The sequence below is a fragment of the Ochotona princeps genome, chromosome 13 (genome assembly GCF_030435755.1).
Source record: "Ochotona princeps isolate mOchPri1 chromosome 13, mOchPri1.hap1, whole genome shotgun sequence".
Taxonomy (NCBI): domain Eukaryota; kingdom Metazoa; phylum Chordata; class Mammalia; order Lagomorpha; family Ochotonidae; genus Ochotona; species Ochotona princeps.
The window spans coordinates 64901652-64924187 of NC_080844.1; the positions used below are offsets into that span (position 1 = coordinate 64901652).

General features: G+C 54.2%; 1 protein-coding gene across 2 annotated transcripts in view; it reads left to right on the forward strand.

The window, feature by feature from the left end:
* The first annotated feature begins 270 nt into the window (after positions 1–270).
* The window catches only part of EDRF1 (erythroid differentiation regulatory factor 1), a 38199-nt gene continuing 15933 nt past the window's right edge, over positions 271–22536 (forward strand). The window contains exons 1-17 of one of the 2 annotated variants that reach the window (XM_058671408.1): positions 271–768; positions 1731–1939; positions 2898–2964; positions 3532–3657; positions 6052–6176; positions 6421–6577; positions 9359–9460; positions 9687–9808; positions 10918–11029; positions 14500–14647; positions 14964–15072; positions 15367–15478; positions 17728–18003; positions 20053–20124; positions 20384–20534; positions 21591–21779; positions 21947–22147. In XM_058671408.1, coding sequence (XP_058527391.1) covers positions 424–768; positions 1731–1939; positions 2898–2964; positions 3532–3657; positions 6052–6176; positions 6421–6577; positions 9359–9460; positions 9687–9808; positions 10918–11029; positions 14500–14647; positions 14964–15072; positions 15367–15478; positions 17728–18003; positions 20053–20124; positions 20384–20534; positions 21591–21779; positions 21947–22147 — 2623 coding nt within the window. In that variant the 5' untranslated portion in view covers positions 271–423. The remainder of the gene's footprint in view (positions 769–1730; positions 1940–2897; positions 2965–3531; positions 3658–6051; positions 6177–6420; positions 6578–9358; positions 9461–9686; positions 9809–10917; positions 11030–14499; positions 14648–14963; positions 15073–15366; positions 15479–17727; positions 18004–20052; positions 20125–20383; positions 20535–21590; positions 21780–21946; positions 22148–22536) is intronic. The other variant, XM_004580184.2, reaches the window with a different exon arrangement.

Below are 22536 nucleotides of genomic sequence, written 5' to 3' on the forward strand. Positions count from 1 at the left end.
CAGCAAGCAGGCCAGCTCCCCGGGCCACCTCACGCCGCCAGACGCCGGGACCCCCGACCCCACAGACACCCCCAGCGCCGTCCTCAACCCCACAGACACCACAGACACCCCGAGCGCCGTCCTCAACCCCACAGACACCCCGAGCGCCGTCCCCGACCCCACGGACACCCCGAGCGCCGTCCCCGAAGCCCCCGACCCCAGAGACTCCCGGGGCCGCATCGCCATTGTGAGGCCGCGAGGGGGCGCCCACGTGAGCTGGAACCACGGCCCCGCCCCTGGGAACGCCTCTCGTTCCCGGGGCCCCGGAAGGCCGGCCAGGAGGGCTGTGAACATCTCGTTAACGCGCAGAGCGGAAGTCCGAGCGCCCCGAGTTAGCCTCCCGGGCTCTATAACCCAGGCACCCACAGCCACCTGCCCCTCACGATGAGTGACGTGGAGGGGGTGGAGCTTGGGTGTCAGATACCGCGAGAAGGAGTCCCCAGACGCGGCCCTGAGTGGCGCAGACGCACTACAGCTCCCGCCCGGGAGGTGGTGGGGGCGGGACCGCTCGAGCAAAACTCGCGAGGTTGGGCGGCTTGCGAGCCCTTCCTGTCAGGGAGCGGAAGTGCGGCGCGGGGCGTGTGTGGGCCCCAGTGGCCGTCGCGGTCCTCGGCACCGGCCATGGGGGACCCCAAGGAGGCCGGAGCCGAGGCTCCGCCGCCCGGGGCCGCCGCCCGAGGAGGACTTGGCGTCTTGTCCCAGGGAGAGTCCGAGGAGCCTTGTTCCCAGGTAAGCCCTGCGTGGGGCGGGGCGCGGTGTCAGGGTCCCGGTGCGCCCCGGAGCCCTCGGAGCAGGTGCTGGCTGCGGCCGTAACAGGTGTCCGCGCCCGTGCCGGGCTCCGAGGGCAGCAGGCAAAGACTCGAGCCTTCCCAGGCCGCGGAGGGGACGGCGCGAGAGACCCCCCGGGAGACTTAGAACAGTGACCCCGGGCCTCGGTGCGGGGGGCGCCGCGACTGCGAGCTGGCCTGGGGGTGCGGGGAGGCTGTCGGTGTTCCCGGGGCTGCGAGCTGGCCTGGGGGTGCCGGGGAGGCTGTCGGGGATCCCGGGGCTGCGAGCTGGCCTGGGGGTGCGGGGAGGCTGTCGGGGTTCCCGGGGCTGCGAGCTGGCCTGGGGGTGCGGGGAGGCTGTCGGGGTTCCCGGAGCTGCGAGCTGGCCTGGGGGTGCCGGGGAGGCTGTCGGGGATCCCAGGGCTGCGAGCTGGCCTGGGGGTGCGGGGAGGCTGTCGGGGATCCCAGGGCTCCAAGCTAGTCTGGGGGTGCGGGGGAAGCTGTCGGAGGGGCCCTCGGGGCTCCCCGCAATGCGCAGCCTTCAGGGCCCTCCGAGCCTGCTGGGGGGTCGGGAGTCTGTGGACACGGCGCTGTGGCTCTCTGACACCTGCAGGCAAGTCCTGGAATGCTGGACGGCTGGTTGGGTTCCTGACAGTACGGGGCCTCCTGACCCGCCCGCACCCTCCCCGGGCTGGGCTGCAGGCAGGTGGCGCGGGCTGGCCGAGTCCCGGGGCCGGCCATCGCCCTCACGTTCCTTAACTTGCTTTTCTAAGTCCCGGGAGGAGACCGGTCATATCCCAGTTGAGTCAGACACGGGTCGGTCGGCGACTTGTAGCATATGCTTCCGGCAAAGCCTGGTGCGTGGGCTCTGGTTGTCTTTTTATAAAGGTGATACATTTTTCTTTCATTCACCATGGTAATTAGGGAGCAGCTTTGCTGCTTGGAGGCAACGAAGTGAAGAGCCGGGCGGTGGTGAAGTACTCCTCCGCCCCTCCACGGCCAGCCTTCGCGCGCCTGGAGGAGAAGACAGACCTGAAGCTGCCCCCTGCCAACTGGCTGCGGGAGAGCGCCCAGCTGGGGCCCGCGGGCACCGCCGTCCTCGGCCACAGCAAGAAAAGCAAGCCCTTCTCCAGGTAAGCCGGACGCTGGCCTGTTCTCGCTGCCCGCGCTCAACCCCGGCTTTCCCTTGGAGTTGTGATGCACGCTGCCTTGGTGAGATGTGTTTAGACTGTTTCTCCAAGTCCCTGTTTCCCTGGTGTGAGGACTGTGTTAAGCTGTGAAGGCCTCAGTTGTACACGTTTCTTTGAGTGTAGCTGGTTAGTGTGCTTGTGGCAGGAGCCTGCAAGAGCAAACCAGCCCCCCATCTGTCCTGGGGGTCCCTCCTGGCCCTGGAAAGTACAGCCTGGTGGCTGGGCCCTCCAGGGAGGTGTTAATGGGTGTGTTCATACAGGCCATTTAAGGCACCGGGCAGGCCGCCGGCGATTCACCTTCAGATGTTTCTGTAGAACTCAGAGGAGCTACAGGTGTGGACGTCACCCTAAGTTATGTGTGCTGCTTGTTTGTAGCTTTATTTGTAGTTTTTAAAAATAGAAACAACCCCAAATATCTTTTCAGATTAGTACGATTAAATGTTATGAGGTGATGTGCATGATAATTCCATTGGCTTGCCACGAACACCTTGCTGAGTATGTTATATGTTAATTTCTCACCTGTTAATTGCTTCCCAAGTGAGAAAAACAAGCTGAGCAAGATCAACTGCTTGCTTGTGGCTGGGGCTTCCCAGTGAGGCCTGCCGGAGCGTCCTGGCTGGAAAGGAGCTGCAGAGCAGGGGAACCTTGTGTGTGGCCTCCTCGGGCGGGCTGCCACGCATCTCTGCGAACGCTGTCCAGGACCGAGTGCTGCAGAAGGAAAGAATGAGATAGAATAAAGCGCTGCTCTTCTTGGGGAGATGTTTTGGGTTTTGATGATGACTTTTAAAATGTCGTAATGTTTTCTTCTCATGATCTGTTTTATCGGAGCTGGGAGCCACTGAGCCTTCCTGACTCAGGTGCTAAGACGCTCTGTGTCCTGTGGACCTTTTCTCTCCGCTAGCTTTGGCATGGCGTACGACTTCATCGACTCCGTAGGCAACGACGTGGACGTGGTCTCCGACTCGGAAGTAAGTGGCTGCTCGGCTGCAGTGCAGCCTGGGGTGCTGCTGTGCTGGGCATTTCATATCAAGCTCTGTTTTGCAGAGTTGAGAAATGACGTGTTAAGGAAAGTTGTGCCTCCATAGGAGGCACTGTGCCCAGTACTGCATGGTCGTGGGAGTGAGTGCTGGCGGTTCTGGCTCAGTGACAGTGAGTGACGTAGCTTCTGGGAGTTTCTGCATGTGTTACAGCTGAAAAATAAAAATGGCATTTCCAGTAAAGTCTGTTGGTCTTAGTGGTTGCTTTAATCTGATAGGTTGGCAGGGTAGGTCAGTGTAGCAGTGTGACCTCCACACACGTCACTTGAGACAGTTCTGTTGTGTAGGAATCAGTGTTTCACGGCCTTTCATGTGACCATAAGATGACTCAAAGTCATCATGGTTCCGTGTGTGTGCTGTCTGCATGAAGCTCTCAGTGAGAGGGACTATGTGTGTAACCAGAAGGCAATAAAATTGTGCTTGAAGTTGAATGGAGTAGAATTTGAAAGCTTCCACATCACACTAAAAATGTCTTTCGGACCCTTTTTTTTTCTGCAGAACATCAAAAAGCTGCTGAAGATTCCCTACAGCAAGTCCCACGTGAGCTTGGCTGTGCACCGCGTCGGGAGAACCCTCCTGCTGGACGAACTGGACATCCAGGAGCTCTTCATGAGGTCATCACAGGTGGTAACCAGAGTGGACGTGTCCTCAGAGCACGCTGCTAGCACTCCAGGACAGCGGGGGTAAAGGCTGGCTTGACAGAAAGGCCTGAGGAGCAGTGTAGTTGAGGACTCCCGTAAAGGAGAAATGAGACCCGGGGCTGGCGTTGTGGGGCCGTGGGTTCTGCCGCCGCCTGGCACTCCTGCCTGCCGTGTTGGAGTGCAGGGGGCGAGTCGCTGCCCTGTGGCTTCTGGCTGAGGCACACTTGGGAAGCAGCAGGCAGAGGTGCCGTCCTGGGTCCCTGTCAGCTGTGTGGCAGATTCCCAGCTCCTGGCTGCGGCAGGGCATCCTCACTTCTGCCTTTTCTGCACCGCATCTCTGTGCTTTTCAAATAAAAATAAACTGTAGTGACAACTTGTACTGAAATTTTAAAAATAGCTTTAATGAAGGAAAGATGAGAAAGAGAATGGGGAAGAAAACTCTTATGAGCTTTCTTTTTTTTTTTTTTTTAAGATTTATTTTTATTATTACAAAGTCAGATATACAGAGAAGAGGAGAGACAGAGAGGAAGATCTTCCGTCCGATGATTCACTCCCCAAGTGAGCCGCAACGGGCCAGTGCGCACCGATCTGATGCCGGGAACCAGGAACCTCTTCCGGGTCTCCCACGCGGGTGCAGTGTCCCAAGGTGTTGGGCCGTCCTCAACTGCTTTCCCAGGCCACAAGCAGGGAGCTGGATGGGAAGTGGAGCTGCCAGGATTAGAACCGGCGCCCATATGGGATCCCGGGGCGTTCAAGGCGAGGACTTTAGCTGCTAGGCCACGCCGCGGGGCCCCTTATGAGCTTTCTTAAGGAAAATAACGAAACCAGTGGAGAAGCCTGTTAACTTTAAAATTAGTAGTTTAAGTTTTTAATGAATTTTTGATGTCTCCATTGTAGATTATGAAAAAGTGGTTACCAGGAAATCTGAAAAATGTTAACTTTCTATTAGTAGATAATTGGAATTAATTGATTTCTCTTTTAAAAAAAAGTTTTATTTGAAAGAATTACAGAGAGAGCTGGAGAGACTGAAATCTTGCATTGCTGAGTCACTCCCCAAATGGCCTCAGTGGCAGAGCTGCAGCAGGCTGAGCCGTGACTGGGACACAGGCGCCCTGACACTCCAGCAGGGGCCGGCCAGGCTGAGCCAGGACTGGGACACAGGCGCCCTGACACTCCAGCAGGGGCCGGCCAGGCTGAGCCAGGACTGGGACACAGGCGCCCTGACACTCCAGCAGGGGCCGGCCAGGCTGAGCCAGGAGCCTGGGACACAGGCGCCCTGACACTCCAGCAGGGGCCGGCCGGGCTGAGCCAGGACTGGGACAGCCGTTCATGTGGGATGCTGATGTTTCACCTGCTATACTACAATGCCAGTCCCCGATTCTCTAAAAGCCTGACTTTTCCAACCAATTATCTCTAAACAAGCGTTTCCCCTCACGTTCCCCCGATGGAGACTTACCACTGTATTTCTCCAGGCTTACTCTTCATGGCTACATTTCATTTTATGAACTGATGACCAGTAGAGTTCATAGTTCTGCCAGTGCATGAACTGTTCCAAAGTGTTCAACAAAGGGAAATAAGTGAACTAGATTGAGCTGTGGCAGGATGGACTCCCTTTGGGGACCGCAGTTCAGCCTGTGCTCAGACAGTGTGTGCTGGACACGGTCTCGGGACTTGCTGCTTTGCATTTCCCGGTTGGGAGTTAAACACGCCCCGGAGCAGGCGTTTGGTGCCGCGGTGAGGGCGCTGCTTCTCATGGCCACGTTCAGTGTCAGAGTGTCCGAGCTAGTCCTGGCTCTTATGAGGCCCGTGAGATACAGCAGGCCGTGGCCACGTGCCTCGGTCCTGCCACCTACACCGCCCTCAGTCCCGGCCTCGTCTAGCCTCGTGCTGCTGGTTGGGAAGTAAACTGTCTCTGCCTTTGAAATTAACAACCACCACCACAAAAATCAGTCACCCAGATGATCTCGATGTAGTGTGCAAAGCAAGGCTTGCTGCAGCCTCAGAGGCGTGTCAGAAAGAGGCCCCGGGCATCTCTGTTCACCAGCGCAGGCCGAGGAGGGAGGACCTGCCTTGCTAACGAGCGGCTGTGTGAGGGGTGAGAGACTCGGAGGATTGTGGCAGACTGGCACGTGTGGTGACGCAGCCCACGTTCACTTCATTCCCTAATGCCAGGCGCTTCGACGTGTGTGTGTCTGGTGATTTTGTTTTTTGTAAGAGTTGGTGGTATCATTTTATAAGCATGTAAACTGATGTTTGTGAAAGGCAGATGTTTTCCTGTGGTTAAACAGCTGGGCGACCAGGTGCGGCTGAGGTGGGATGGGTTACAGATACCCTGCCTGCACGTGCACTGCCCTGAACAGCCGCCCGTGTTTTTCAGACTGGTGACTGGACGTGGCTGAAGGAGTTCTACCAGAGGCTGATCGATCAGAAGTGGCAGCGGAAGAAGAAGAGCAAGGAGCACTGGTACCAAAAGGCCATTCTGTCCAAGTTTTTATATTACAGGTATTGGGCTCTTGTTTATCTGTGTGAAGAAGAAAAATGCACTTGCCGCCTGAAGTGTGCTGTAGAGCTAGCAAAAGTAATAATTCCGGTCTCACCAATGTGCTGTAGTTAATGTTCATCTTTATCCCTTTTGTGCAGAACACATGTGTGCTTGCTTAACTGTGTAGTTCCGTGTGCACAGGTGGCTAACCACGAAGCCCTGGCAGTTTCCTAACACGGAGGTTTCTTTTTCTGACCTGGCCAGTATCAATGGGGATGGAGCCGCCCAGCCTGTCCCACCTGCCACGGAGCAGCAGGAGTCGTCCAGCGCTGACCAGACGCAGGACCCGGAAGGGGCTTCATGGCCTGCGCCCTTTGAGATGCCTGCCTCAGTTTCTGAAGACCCCAGTGCTTCCCGCCAGGTTGGTTATTGAGTAAGCGCGCGGAGGAAGACAAGCCCCTTCACTTCTTTTAAAAACAGTAGATGAACAGAAACTTACCAGCTTCAGGCTCCCAGGAAGGGTTGTTTGTCTGTTTCTTACTTTCTTGCAGAGTTTTTAAAGTATTTTCACATAGCTTAGCAATGTTTCTCAATATTGGTTTTGCAGTTGCTAGAGTAGTACAGTGTGTTTTGAGCTTTACGTAAGGAGTGAGTTTTTGTGAGAGGTTGAGATCGTAGAGCTTTAGTCGCCTGAGAACTGCTGTGTTTAGCTCACAGTCGCTCACATGCCTGGAGTGCTCAGGTGTTCTGGATGGATGAGACTGCGGTCAAGCCTACCTGTGTGTTGTCTGTGGCGTGGCTTTTTCTTCTTGCTTGTTTTTGCTCTTAGTGCTTCTGCCGTAGAATAGTAACTGGGTGTACATGATGGCCTGTTTCAGGGGAAACCTAAAGGAGATGAGAATAAAGTTCTGAACTTGGTGAGTCACATTTTCTCTTGTTGCTGTGTGTTCCCACATGGTGAACACTGGTCGTGAAGGTCGTCTCCACAAATTACACACGTTTAACTTGATTTTAGTGGACTTGGAAATAGTTAAAATTTTTCACAAAACTACGTAATTTTGAAATTTTTGAAGTGAGAAAACTACGAAAAAGGAAAAGTCGCATACAGTGGTCAGCAACAAGAGATGGGCTGTTCTGTGATTGAGAAGGGCGTGGCGGGTCTGGGCGCTAACACTGTCCTGTGTCATGACTGGAGTAATTTGTTATCAGTCATTATACCATATCAGTCGTTTATGCCCCTTTTATGTGTGCTTCTATCTACGAGTTTTTGTTTTTTTTTTAATTCATTTAGTATTTCCTGATTTGAACCCCTCAACTTCCTTCCAAATGACACGGAGCAGGAACACTGCTGTCCCCCCAGCTCCCTGCTGCAGCCTCTGCCCTGCCCTTGCCTTGCTAACGAGCGGCTGTGTGAGGGGTGAGAGACTCGGAGGATTGTGGCAGACTGGCACGTGTGGTGACGCAGCCCACGTTCACTTCATTCCCTAATGCCAGGCGCTTCGACGTGTGTGTGTCTGGTGATTTTGTTTTTTGTAAGAGTTGGTGGTATCATTTTATAAGCATGTAAACTGATGTTTGTGAAAGGCAGATGTTTTCCTGTGGTTAAACAGCTGGGCGAGTTCACGTGAGGGTGTAAGTTGAGATCTCTGACGTGGGGGCTTGTACTGTGCAGTGCTCCCTGGGTCCAGCTGTAGGAAGGCCTGTTTATATTTGCAAGCTATCATCTCATTCATTCTTACTCTTTAAACTGACAATACTGGACTGAGGACCCCTCCCCCCCCAATGAAGCAGTAATGGAGATGAAGCTGGTGCCTGCGGTCCAGCCTTGAAACCAGACCCTTCTTGAGAGCATTGTACCTAGAGCCCAGGCCCCACTGCAGAGGGAACTGGAGCTGCAGTTCCTGGGAAGGGGTCCATAGGCTGAGTTCTTGTCTGAGTAAATACATACAAGAAGAGATTGGAGTTCTCTTCAGACTCCCGAGGGAGAACCAGACCCCGCCGAGATGCCGAAGGCTCCTGGGAGCTTGTCATCGCACATGCGTACCTTGGGGCTTGACATTCAAGATGTAAAGACGTGTTTCTTAATGGTTGGACAATGTAGTAATAGATTTGAGTTTACCCAGCATCCAGAGGAGTGCTTTCTGGAATGTATTGCCCAGAAAGCAAATGGCACAGTGCCCTGAGATGATGATCTAGGGGGCACAGTGTGATGTAGGCTTTCTGCTGCAGGACCATCATGGCAGCGAATGCCAGTGCTCTACAAACAAGTGTGTGGTAAGCAGCGTTTTCAAACTCGACTGAAAAGTTTTCACTGAGTCTCACAGAAACTAGTTTTCTGAGAAGCACATATTAGGAAATGCCAACTGGAGGCTGCTGAGGGGAAGGATCGCTCAAACGGTGGCCAAGGTTTTATAAGAATTTTTTTAATATTTTAATTTTTATTGGAAATGCAGATATACAGAAAGGAGGACAGACAGAGAGGAAGATCTGTCCGATGGTTCACTCCCCAAGCGGCCGCAACTGCTGGAGCTAAGCCAGTCCAAAGCCAGCAGCCAGGAGCTTCTTCCAGGTCTCCAACGCGGGTGCAGGGTCCCAAGGCTTTGGGCCGTCCTCTGCCGCCTTCCCAGGCCACGTGCAGGGAGCTGGATGGAAAGTGGGGCTGCAGGGATTAGAACTGGCGCCCATATGGGATCCTAGCACATTCAAGACCTTAGCTGCTAGGTTATCATGCCGCACCCAGAATTTTTGAATTCAGTAGTGGTGAGATAGGCTGAAAGACTGAGGGATGATCAGATTCACCAAAAAAGGGAATTGAAAGCTTCATTGCCCTTTAAGGTCTCAGGGCGGTGAGGTGCCTGGTAGCTGTGGTAACTGCACGCTGACGCGAGCGCCGTGTGGGCTCGATGCTGGCCTGACTCCCAGGCGCAGGGCAGGCATGTGCATCAGTGTGGATGTGATCCTGCTGGACCAGGTCAGCTGCAAGGGTCAGTGTGGGCTCGATGCTGGCCTGACTCCCAGGCGCAGGGCAGGCATGTGCATCAGTGTGGATGTGATCCTGCTGGACCGGGTCAGCTGCAAGGGTCAGTGTGGGCTCGATGCTGGCCTGACTCCCAGGCGCAGGGCAGGCGTGTGCGTCTGTGGATGTGATCCTGCTGGACCGGGTCAGCTGTAATAGTCACTCCTTTCCTTGCGCTTTTCACAGGGAGCTGAGCCTCTTGAGCCCTCATGCGTAGTGGGGCATGTGGCCTCAGCGCCCAAAGAACAAAACCTGACTACTTTGTTCAGTGATGGGGAGAACGGTCAGGTATGCTCTCCACAGCGCCCCCAGGCCACCGGTCACATGGAGCCTCGCCTGGGGGGACGGGCAGGGCAGCCGTCCCGGGCAGCCGTCCCTGGGCATCCCTGCGGTCTCACTCCCCTTTCACTCGCGCTGCCTGTGCTCTCTTCTCGCTTTTCTAGTGTTTCTGTGGATGCGGGGAGGGGCTTTTGCATCTGCTGTTCATTATAATCTTTCCTGTTTTAAATCACAGGGCCTTAAAAATGACTTTGTGCGAAATATCCTGTGGACGTTTGAAGACATCCACATGCTGGTTGGCTCCAACATGCCCATCTTTGGAGGTGGCCGGTACCCAGCGGTCAGCCTGCGCCTCAGGTGAGCATCTGCCGCTGCGGCCTGGGGCGTCACTGTTTCCCCGGCTTCCGCTTTTCTAGTCGGACACGCTCTTCTTTTTCTAGATGTTTTGTTTGTTTTTTTAACCTTCTCTCCCCTGCCAATTGAAATGGCCACAATAAGGAAGAAGCCACTGATGCGGGGGTGGGTAAATTCTGTCAAATTAAACTGCAGAACCACCTGGAAAGTGCAAGATCTGGGAGTGGGAGTGAGCCCCGTAGGGAAATAGTGGGCACCTCGCTCTTGGGTTGCCACTCTAACTGGTGAGCATGAGAACCAGGACTGGGGCAGGCATGGCTAGACAGTGGGACTTCCTGGCACGTACATGTGTGGGCTGGATAGTGGGGCTGGTTGGGTCGAACTAAGTAAGCTTCAGTGCCCATTGACATGATGAGAGCTGAATGGGATGTGGGATAGCTGGACCAGTCTGCTGTACATACTGGCAAGCACGGGAACCAGGGCAGGGGGTGGGCCTGGTGGAGGTTATTGTGAGTCCCTGACTAGACGGCCGCCCCCATTGGTGTACCTGAAGGTCAAGTGTGTGGTGGGTGGGATCGGGCTGGGCTGCAACACCCATTGGTTTGTGTAGAAGACAGGGCTGGAGGCAGAACTGACCCAGCAATTGCATTTGTGGCTTCTCCCCTTATCCCTGCCCTTCTTCCAGATACACGAAGGGGAAAAAAAAGAGAGAGAATGTGGAAATGATGGTCTCACCCACCTTCCTGTGGCCTCGACCCTTACCACCCTAATTAACTATGTAAAATCGTCAAAGATTATGTGAATGTGGGGAAGGCGCCACTGTCAGCAGGTGTTGAAGTCTCTGAGCTGTCTAGACTGGATTGGGGAAGCTCTTTGTCTGCCATGGGCTATTTGGGCATTTATAATGGATATTCATAGGCCATACAAAGTTACCAGCTTGGGGCTGGTACTGTGGCATAGCGGATAAGGCCACCACCTGCGTGCCAACATGCCGTGCGTTCCATAGTGCTGGCTCCTGTTAGCAAAAACAGATCAAGCTTAGGAAGGAAGGCTGATCATTGATTTCAGAACTTCCTAATTAAGCCAATAACACTAGATGTGCTTATTTGTAGGGATAACAACAAACCAATTAATGTGCTCACTGGGATCGACTATTGGCTGGACAACTTGATCTGCAACGTCCCAGAGCTTGTGATGTGTTTTCATGTGAACGGAATTGTCCAGGTAAGAGACTCTGACTCTTCCATTGTTGCAGCAAGTACTTCCGCCTTCAATGCGGAAGTGTATTTTGCAGAGATAGCTCTGAATAAACTGAAATCTCGGTATCCTGATGCTTACGTGGGAAACATCAGAATTCTAGTTGCCACAAGAATAGAGCTTTACACGTAGATTATATGTAAATATACACAGACATGCCCATATACGCACACAAAGGAAACCTACGTTTGTAATCATAGGACTATAGTTTTAGTTCCAAGCAGCCATAGCTGTTATCTAGGGCATGTATTTGGTCAGTTTGGTCGCATTTTGATGGGAAGTGACTGCAGAAGACACTGGGGGCAGGAGGTGGGGGTGAGAAGGGCAGCTCCCGCAGAAGGCTGGGGAGTCGGCAGGGCTGGAATGCTGCCTGACATCTGGAGGTGGGAGCTGGATTGTAAAGGCACGGTGTGAGCAGACGCGATGCAGGGCTGCAGTGGGCAAGCACATCACGGGGGGCACTGGAGTCAGGGTGGCAGTGTCCGGACCGTCTGATGTGCGCAGGTAAGGACTTGGACTCGGGTCACATGGTGCAGTGAAGACTTTGCCTCTGCAAGGTGGGATCTGTTCTGTTGGATTTTTTTTTTTTCTTTTAAAGATTGATTTATTTATTTGAAAGGTAGAGTTAAAGATATCTTCCATTCTCTGCTTTACTCCCCAAATAGCCATGACACTTAGAGTGGAGCCAGGGCAAAGCCATGAGCCAGGAGCTTTTCCAGGTCTCCGTGCGAGTGCAGGGCCCAAGCCCCCGTGCCTTCCTCCGCTGCTTTCCCAGGTGCAGTGGTGGGAAATGGAGCAACTGGGACTCAAACAGGTGCCCTTGTGGGATGCCAACATGAGTTTTACCCACTGTGCCACAGTGCCAGCCCTGTTTAGTTGGATATTAATCCAGAGCTCACAGACGGGACAGGCAGACCAGTGGGTCGTTGGACTGTGAATGGGGCACTGCACTACAGAGGAAGCATTCATGATTAGCCTTGCTAATAGGAGCTGGCACTTGTTGTTTGTTTCATTTCAGACAGACTGCTATATGTTTACATGCATTAGCTTTTTTATAAAAAGATGTGTTTGGGTTGACGGTTTTTGTGGGTTTTTTTAAGATTTATTTATGGTCTGGCGCAGTGACTCAGTTGGCTAATCCTACAAGTGCCGCTATCCCATATCCACACTGGCTCATGTCCCAGCTGCTTCACTTCCCATTCAGTTCCCTGTCTGGGAAAGTGGTTGGAAATAGCCTAAAGCCTTGGGCCCCTGCACTCATGTGGGAGACCCTGAGGAAGCTCCTGGCTCCTGGCTTCAGATAGGCTGAGCTCTGTTGCAGCCAAAACCAGCTAAAGGTTTGTTTGTTTGAAAAGCACAAGTGGTCTATGGCCATACTACCCTGAACGCACTAGCTCTCATCTGAGAGGCACGAGTGGGGTGGGGCAGAGGCTAATCCTCCACCCTGTGGTGCCAGCATCCCAATGGGCACCAGCTCGTATCCTGGCTGCTGCACTTCCTCTCCAGCTCCCTGCTTGCTGCCTGTGAAAGCAGCGGAAGTGGTCCCAGGCCTTGGGACCCTGCACCCCACATGGAAGACTAGGAAAAAGCTCCTGGCTGCTGGCTTTGGATTGGCTCAGCTGTAGCTGTTGGTGGCCATTTGAGGAGTGAAGCAGTGAATGGAAGACCTTCTGTGTATCACTACTTTTTTATGTAAACTCTGCTTTTCAAATAAAAGTAAGTCTTACTTTAAAGAAAAGAAAACACAATGACAGCAGGGCTGGAGGAGGGGCGGGGAGGCGAGCAGGAGAGACACCTGCGTTCCGGTTCAGTCCCCAGCGGCTGCAGCAGCTGTGACGGGACCACATTACAGCCAGGAGCCACGGGCACCACGGGCTGCCACGGGCTGCCACCGGCGTGGCCAGGCTAAAGTGCTTGGGTCTTCTCCCCTGTTCCCTGGCACGCTAGAGTACTGGATCCAAAATGGAGCACTTGAAGTGGTATCCCAGGTGGGACCTAACCTGCTGGACCACCGTGCGTTGTCTGGTCTGGTCTTCTTGGCCTCTGTTGTACTGTTACTTCCATTTGATGGAGAGAGAAGCTGAGCGTCCGGGCGACAGTCGCACTGCGGCATCAGGACTGCCAGAGTACAGCTTGTGTCTGGGGCCAGGCTTCTAACTGCGCTTCCCCCTGCGATTCTTGCACCTGCAGTGTGGCCTCTGAAATAAAAACACACCTGTTTGGGCATCTGTGCACCGTTCTTTTCAGAAACTTTGTGCTTGATTCTGACTTGCAGTCTTTATTGAGAACACTGCTAGACTTTGCCATAAATGGCAGTGCTGGGGGGGCTAGGTAACGTGTGAGTAGTGGGAGTGGGCTGCAGAGACAAAGGGCGGCCATTAGAGAAATGCAGCTGGAAATTACCTGAAGCTTCACCTGCCTGTGTCCTGTTGAGTCCCATCACGCAGGGAGGTGTTAGACTCAAACATCGGAGGCTTCCCCTGGCTAGGGGCAAGGGAAGGAGTGTGGAGAAGGGGCCAGGTCAGCCGCAGTGTGCGGTGTGGGGGAGCTAATCCTGGGGCTCTCCATGGCCAAGATGGAGTAAAGCGCACTTAGGGACATGTACATAGAGACAAGCCGAGCAAGCCAGCGGCGTGACTGGGCAGCCTTTACTTCTGTTATCACAGCTACCTGCTAGGCCACACCTCTCCCCCCCAGAGAAGTGCTGTCCTTAGCCCAGGAGGGGACAAGTGCCTTCTGGAAAAGTGTCCCAAGTGAGTGTCAGCCCTGACTTGTGTCAGGACGGAGAACAGCCAGACACACAGGAAGTCTTTTTTTTCTTTTTTTAATTTCTTTTTATTGGAAAGTCAGATATACAGAGAAGAGGAGAGACAGATCTTCCTTCTGATGATTCAGTCCCCAGCGGCCACAACAGCTGGAGCTGACCCAATCCGAAGCTAGGAACCAGGAGTTTCCTCCGGGTCTCCCAAACAGGTGCAGAGTCCCAGGGCTTAGGCCATCCTCATCTGCTTTCCCAGGCCACAAGCAGGGAGCTGGATGGAAGCAGGGCCACCAGAGTTGGAACCAGCACCCATGTGGGAACCCAGTGCGTTCAAAGCAAGGACCTCAGTTGCTAGGCTACTGTGCCGGGCTGTACATGAGGTCTTAAGGTTTGCTCTGTGCGGTCTACCTTCACTTGCCGTCTTTGAAACCCTTGGGGTGGAGAAGCAAGCCTTGAACACACTTGGTGCCTAGCCTGCGCACTCCCTGAGGGTTGCTCCTGCAGCGTGGCACCGGCGCAGTGGGGGTGCTCCGATTGCTGGGGGGCGTGGGCGCAGGTCGCGGACTGAGGAGCTTGGGCTAGGGCTCTGCCGCGTTTATCTGCTTGGTGGCTTTGTAATAAGCAGAACATTGCTTTCTCGATAACCTGTTCAACTGCCTTCCATATGTGTTCACAGAAATATGAAATGATAAAAACAGAAGAGATTCCCAATTTGGAAAACTCTAATTTTTCTACAAAAGTCATTAAAGATATCGCACAGAATATTTTATCATTTCTGAAATCTAATTGCACTAAGGAAGGACACACCTACTGGCTCTTTAAAGGTAAGCGGGTTCCTGAGTGGGCGGCGAGGGCCCCGGCGGCACCCACGCAGGGCCACCCACACAGTGAGGTGTGCCTGTGGGTGGCGAGGGCCCCAGTGGTGCCCACGCAGGGCACCTACACAGTGAGCTGTGCCTGTGGGCAGTGAGAGCCCCGGCAGCGCCTACATAGGGAGGTGTGCCTGTGGGTGGCGAGGGCCCCGGTGGTGCCCACACAGCAGGGTGTGCCTGTGGACTGTGACGCCCCAGCGCCCACGCAGCAGGGTGTGCCTGTGGCCTGTGACGCCCGGCGCCCACGCAAGCTGTGCCTGTGTTTCAGCCAGCGGCAGTGACATCGTGAAACTCTATGACCTCACCACCCTGTGTGAAGAAACTGAGGACAAATACCAGAACCCGTTCACCATGCCGGTGGCCGTTCTGCTGTATAAGTGAGTCGGGAGATGTGGACATGGCCTTGCGGGATTGATGGCGTGCGTCCCCTCACTGGCCAAGCCAAGTCGTTTGAATCTGCTGTCATGGCAGTAGGGAAGGAGTATAGATACACAGACCAGACAACACTCAGCTTTTTTGGTAGAAACTGATTGGGGGAGGGAGGGATAAAATTTAATTTTCGTTTTTTCTTGTAGCCTTTTTCTGTTGAAAGAAGCAAAAGCATGCTTAGGCTTGAGTCTTGGCAGAGAATGAAGAGCAGAGAGTCAGTTTGATGTGAAAATATCTTTTAGGGTTGCTTGTAACATGATGATGAAGAAGAACCAAAATAAGAAACACTACGGGACCATCAGAACATTGCTTCTCAACTGTGTGAAGCTGCTGGACAAAAGCAGGCATCCTCAGGTAAGGTGGGTTCGCGCACTGAGGGCGGGAACTGGGCCTCCTGCTACCGAGGTGAGGCAGCCCTGTGTGCCCAGGAGGCCTGCCGTGGGGAGGATGGTGAGGCGGCCCTGCTCGCCCAGGAGGGCTGCCGTGGGGAGGACGGTGAGGCGGCCCTGTGCTCTGAGGAGGCCTGCCGTGGGGAGGACGGTGAGGCGGCCCTGCTCGCCCAGGAGGCCTGCCGTGGGGAGGACGGTGAGGCGGTCCTGTGCTCTGAGGAGGCCTGCCGTGGGGAGGATGGTGAGGCGGCCCTGCTCGCCCAGGAGGCCTGCCGTGGGGAGGACGGTGAAGCGGCCCTGCTCGCCCAGGAGGCCTGCCATGGGGAGGACGGTGAGGCGGCCCTGCTCGCCCAGGAGGCCTGCCGTGGGGAGGATGGTGAGGCGGCCCTGCTCGCCCAGGAGGCCTGCCGTGGGGAGGATGGTGAGGCGGTCCTGTGCTCTGAGGAGGCCTGCCGTGGGGAGGACGGAGCTCACGGAGGCAGTGAACCCTCCTAATGTGTTTTCTCTGCCATTTCTGCCGGGGAAGCCACCGGAGCTGCCAACACTTAAAATGTGTGTCCTCTGGGTGGAGACGAGAAGGTGGTGTGTGTGTGAATGCTGTTCTAGAATTTGTACAGTGATAACAGCAGAGCTCTTTTGGATAGTAGGAAACAGCATATCCTCTAAAGATCCATTGACTTGAACAGGCCTTGTTATTGATTTTTAAATATAAATAAACCTCATATGCCCTACTTTAAAAGCATCTTTTTTTATTAATTAATTTATTAGATTTATATATTTTATTGGAAGTCAGATATACAGAGGAAGAGAGACAGACAGGAAGATCTTCCATTCACTAGTTCACTCCCCAAGTGGCCAAAGCTGAGCTCATCCAAACCAGGAGCTGGGAACTTCTTCCGGGTCTCCCACGCAGGTGCAGGGTCCCAAGGCTTTGGGCCATCTTCTGCTTTCCCAGGCCACAAGCAGGCAGCTGGATGGGAAGTGGAGCATCTAGGACACAAACCAGTGCCCATGTGGGCTCCCGGCACATTCAAGACGAGGTTTTAGCCACTGAGCCGTTGCGCCGGGCCCTGCAAGTAAAAGCATCTTACAGAATATCCCTGGGGGCAGGTGCAGAGCCCCACAGTGAAGACATCTTCCTCCCAGGCTGGAGGGCCTGGGCTGAGTGTGGGCTCTAGGGGACAGTGGGATGGCTCGGGCAGCCGGCTCCCTGGCAGCGTGTCGGGGACCTGGATTGACGTAGAGCTCCCAGCTGCCTTCGGCTCAGCTTCCGGCCGGGCTGCTGTTGGAAGAGAAGCTCTCGCGCTCATGTCATGGTCTGTTGAGCGTTTCCTCCTCAGTCATGTTCCCCCTAGTTTTGTACCGTTACAACCCCCGGTTGTCTCAATTTGATAATGGCAGTTTTTATATAGCTATTGTTTTCTTAGGTGAATTGGAAAAAATTACATAGGATATGCAACTTGAGAGAGGTAAATTTTAATTGTCACTCTATCTAGTTTGAAAACAAAGTTCATCCTAGAGATCGAACTTGGAAAAATAAACATTTTCCCAAAAATGGTAGACCAGTTTCTGCTTTGAATTTCTGATTGCTGGCTGAGGGGTGGTGCTTTATAGAGCTTGTGTGGTGTGTGTTGAAGGGGGAGGGCTGTGAGGACTGGGCGTCAGGACAGGTGGCTGCTGACGGCACGTGTCACGCCTTCACAGCTACCGGAATGGGCTTCGGGGAGCTAGCACAGCTTCCGCCCTGCCATCTGACATGGAATAAGGAATGGTTGCCTGTATAAATTCACCATCCAAAAAGGTGAATGTGCCAGTGTTGTGACGTAGCACGGGAAGCAGCCATCTGCAGTGCTGGCATCCCTCGCAGGGGCCCGTGCAAGTCTGGCTGCTCCCCTTCTGACTCGGCTCCCTGCTGACGCACCTGGACAAAGCTCGGGAGGAAGGCAGTTACTCAGGCTCTTGGCACCATGTGGGAGACCTGGCTGAAGCTCCTGGCTTTGGCCTGGCTCAGCCTGGCTACCTCAGCCTTCTGGGATGAGCTAGTGGATGGCACAGTTGCTGGTGCTGAGTACTCCCAGGTGTCAGTCATGAATCTTTGTAGTAGAAGCAGCATGTTTGCAGATCTCTTTCTGAAATTTGTTGATAAAATCAGTTCACTTGAAATGGTTACAGAAGTGTTGCTTATGCATGCTTCTTTTTTTTTCTTTTTCTCAGATAATTGCTTCAGCCAATTACATGCTTTCAGAACTTTTTCAGTTGGATGAACCTAAAAAGGAAGAAAGTTCAGAATCCCCATTAAATGAGAATTCTGATGAAAGTTACAGTGAGGAGGAGGAGGAGGAGGAGGAAGAAGAGCTGCCGGACAGCGATGAGAACGGATCCTACAACAGCAGCGCGGACCCATCTCATGATAATAAAGCGGTAGCCATCATTAAATCTGTGGGAGAATTGTCAGTGCCAGAAAAGTACAAATCCATCCATCAAATCAGAGTAAGCACCTTGGGGTTTGCGTTTAAGTCATGTCCTTGGAAAACCAAGCAATTGCTAATTGAATATATTAGCTTCTCCGACAACGGCACTCCTTCAGCCGTGAGCTCTTGGTGGCCCGGCATGTGGGCACTGTTGGGCAGTGTTCTGAGCCTTGTTCAGAGTTGGCCCCGTGCAGCTGGCTCACGAGAGCCAAGGCTTCAGTGGGCAGCTGTGTGAGCTGCTGTCCGGCCGTGAATCTCCACGCAGGGAGTTTCCAGTTAGGTGTCTCCATCAGGGCATTTCTCGGCAGTGTCTGGGTTGCTGGGAACCTGTGGAAGTTGTTGGGGAATCTAGAGTGGAGTGGCGGAGCCGACGGTGTCCGGTGCTGGACAAGGTAGTGCTCCCTCTGAGCGCGGGCATGTTTGCCCCATGTCGTTAGTCACTGGCTCCCTGAGATGAGCTCCAGGTCAGCAGTCCACAGTTCTGACATCCTCCAGAAGGGACGTGCAGCGTGTTGACAGGTTCCCCCTCACAGAAGCTGCCGGAGCCTGGCTCTGGGGTGGGGGACTGTCTTCTAGCTAGTTTTGACAGGACATTTCTGTTACCCAAACAGTGCCTGTCTCAGCTTTCTGCCTTCACTTTCTGCTTTGATTGGCTGGCATGCCCATGTGAGCACCTGCGTGTTTGCTGTTGGCCTCTGCATGGGAGACTTCTGCCCCCGTATCTTGTTGGCCTCTGCATGGGAGACTTCTGCCCTCATATCTTGTTGGGCCACTTTTTGCTTTCTCTTTTTTAAAGTGTCATTTATTTAGAGTTACAGAAGACTCCGCGATGGCCGCAGCTTAGCCAGGCTGAAACCGGGAGCTTCAGCTGGGTCTCAGGTGTGGGTGGCAGGGACCCACCCACTTGGGACATCCTCCACTGCTTTTCCCAGGCCATTGACAGGGAGTAAATCAGAAGTGGAGTCCAGGACATGGATCGTCCCCTCCCCCCTCCCCCCCAGTGGGATGCTGGCATCGCAGGTAGTGGCCGTGCCTGCTGAGTCATAGCACCGTCCCCAAGAGGACCTTTTTGTAGCCTCGAAACTTGAGTAAGATGCTGCCTCCTCAAGAAGGCTTGCTGACCACGCTGCCCATGCATGCTCTGTTGTCTCCTTGAGGAGCCGTCTGTCCCAGGGTCTCTTGCCGGAGCATTTTGGGTCTCCTGTGGATCGGGTCTCTCCTTCACCCCCCACCCCCATATCCTGGAGCGTGTGCTCAGGAAATGATAGAGTGCCTGTAGGAAGAAGTTGGCAACTGTCCAGCTAAGTGGACAGTTCTCTTGAAGCTTAAATCCTACTGCAGAGCGAAGTTTATCTTGCCCAAAGTGTCAAGGACACAAGTGATACGTATTTGGGAAGCTGCCCTGTGATGTGGGCCCTCCGCTGGGGCTTTCCACAGCTCACAGGTGGAAGGCCAGTGTGTGGGTCAGGTAGCATCGCTCCGCTCAGGCAGCGCTCACTGTCAACAGTGCAGCTGCTGTCGCCACAGAAACGAGTCTTTGGTCAGCATTTCCGTGTCCAGGGTGGGTAAGGTGCTGTGCAGGCAGTCAGCAGAGTTCCTGGAGTGCCAGTTATGCTGCGCTGGCCACTGCCGCATGTGCCCGGCCGCCTGTCGGCTCCTCTGGCAGGAGAGTGCCCCACAGAGGCCCTTACACGGAATCCTGCTTGGTGGATGGATCATTGACTGCTTTGCTCCTTCTTACTGAAGCAGGTGCATTGTAGTGAGATCACGGGTGATGTGTGTTAACCTACACTAAATTGGTGACACTGATAACTGTTACCAGGTATCGGGGCTAGTTAGAGGAGTTGCTCTGACCAGTTAGCTTGGAATAATACATTTGGTTAAAGCATTGCTACTCTAATTGCTGCTCTTTGCCGTCCTGCATGCTGGGTCAGGTACAGCAGGAGGACCCTTGACCCTCCCGTCAGGCCTGTCCTGAGCGCATCTCACCGCTGGGGCTTGCGGGTTGGGCTCTGGTGGACGGGCGAGCGGGGGGCACACTAAGCATTGTCAGTGTTTGTTTCTGAAGCCCAGCTGCACGTTCCCGGTCTGCCATGACACAGAAGAGCGCTGCAGGCTCGTGCTTAGCTACGTCCTGGAGGTGAGTCTGGCTGCTCCTGGTACGCACGTTACCCTGTGGCGTTTGGCGGTTATTCTGCCATGATTCCTTTTGTTGAAACGTAAACCAGAAATCAAATTAATTTGTCACAGACATTTCTGATCAAATGTTCTTTTAAAATGTTTGTTTCCAGAATGAAAATTCTCTTAAATGTACTCCCTTGTCCAGATACTTCCTTATTTTACTTCTCAGTGCATCTTCATTGAAGGGTATAGTAAATGGTTTTCCTTTTTTTAAAAAGGGTTTAAAATCTGTAGATAGCAGCATCAAAAAAGAAAGTGACCTTCCGGCAGCTGACCCCAGCACCCCAATCCCACTGAAATATGAAGATGAATCCACGAGGGGGGGTCCTGAGGGGCTGGAGAAGCAGATGGCCTTGTTTCTGGATAAAGGTGAGTTGAGTGGACGTGCACGTGAGGCCTTCGTTAGAGTAGCACGCTGATGCTCAGCCACAGCCGACTTCACCTGAGCCAAGGCATCAGTGACATTGAAGAGGGACATTATTGAGTGAGCAGGAGAGGGGAGAGTCGTTCACAGTGCAAGACAGTGGACAGAGGCCACGGCCTTCGCATCGCTGTTTCTGTGCCTGGCTGAGTCCTTGGCCCTTGAGAGCACATGTGATGGAAAAAGCCATGATGGGTTGGTTTTTTTTTTTTTTTTAAGATGTTCTCTTTTTTTTGCAAGATTTATTTATTTTTATTGGAAAGGCAGATATACAGAGAGGAGGAGAGACAGGAAGATCTTCTGTCCGATGGTTCACTCCTCAAGTGAGCGCAACAGCTGGAGCTGAGCCAATCTGAAGCCAGGAGCCAGAAGCTCCTCTGGGTCTCCCACGTGGGTGCAGGGTCCCTAGGCTTTGGGCCGTCCTCAGCTGCTTTCCCAGGCCACAAGCAGGGAGCTGGATGGGAAACAGGGCCACCGGGATTAGAACCTGCAACCATATGGGATCCTGGCGTGTGCATGTGAGGACTTTAACCACTATGCTATCGCGCCGGGGCCGATGGGTTGGTTTTTAGGTAGAGGGTTCCTGCAAGAGGAGACAGCGGCCATGAGAGAGGAGAGCAGGGGTCTGTAAAGAGCCAGTAGCAGCTTGAGCTGCGAGGCAGCAAGGAAACAGGGAAGATGACGCAGTGTGGCACAGGGATAAGGCTAAGAAGCTTTGCATGAGGTGGGGAGAAGCCGTCCTCTTCTGAGGAGGCTGGTGCTCCCCAGGGAGCTGGGCCCGTGTCGGCTGGTGGCAGTCCCGTATTCGCCCGTGGTGGGGAGCGCAAGGGGACATGAGGCTGCGGGGGTTCCGAGCAGGCCCCGGAAGCAGTGCCGTGTTCCTCCGCCGTGTCAGACTGCTGAAGGGTCGTGTGTGGCAGGGTCCCTAAGTGTGACGTGTTCTGTGGAGTTGCGATCTTGGGAGGCCTGTTTAAGCCACAGCGTCTCTTCTCTCCCCGTTGCAGTGGGCTCCCTGCAGAAGGGCGGCTGCTCCAGTCAGTCTGGGATGATCCCTGGCTCTTGGCAACATAAAATGAAGCTGCAGCTTATTCTCAAGTCTTCCAAGGCCTACTACGTGTTGTCTGATGCTGCCATGAGTCTTCACAAGTACGGAAGGGCGCTCCGCTACATCAAGCTGGCCTTGCAGAGCCATGGTAGGCACCGCCTGGAGGAGGGGGCGGCGGGCACTGAACCCGCGGGCCTGAAGGTGTTATCACACTTCATTTGAAAAAGACTCCCTAATTGTCTGCTGCCGGTATTCCCGCTTGGGCGTGCGTCCTGTCCGAACGGCCCTGTGCTGTCTCCCCGCCCCGCCCCACAGATACGTACTGCTGCCTCTGCACCAACGTGCTCTCCGAAGTGCTGCTCTTCCTCTCGCAGTACCTGACGCTCTGCGGGGACATCCAGCTGATGCTGGCCCAGAACGCGAGTAACCGAGCCGCCCACCTGGAGGAGTTTAACTACCAGACCAAGGAAGACCAGGAGATACTGCACAGCCTCCACAGAGAGTCCAGCTGTCAGGGTAGGCCCGAGAGCATGGCGTGGGCAGGCTGGTGCCCAGGGAGCTGCACCGTGTGCCTGTGTGTGTTGGTGTGTGGCGTACACGGGCTGAGACCCAGGGAGCCGAACAGCATGCATACATGTGTTGGTGTGTGGCGTGGGCTGGCATGGCCCAGGGAGCCGCACAGGGGTGGGTGGGTATGTGCGTACATGCTGCTGTGTGGCGTGGGCTGGCATGGCCCAGGGAGAGGCACAGGGGTGTGTGTGTGTGTGTCTGTGTGTCCACGCGCGCTGCTGTGTGGCGTGGGCTGGCATGGCCTAGCGAGAGGCACAGCATGCATGTGTTGGTGCTTGCTGGTGACCTCGAACTGAAGATCAGATCGGGTTTGAAGACAGTTGTGTATATCTGCT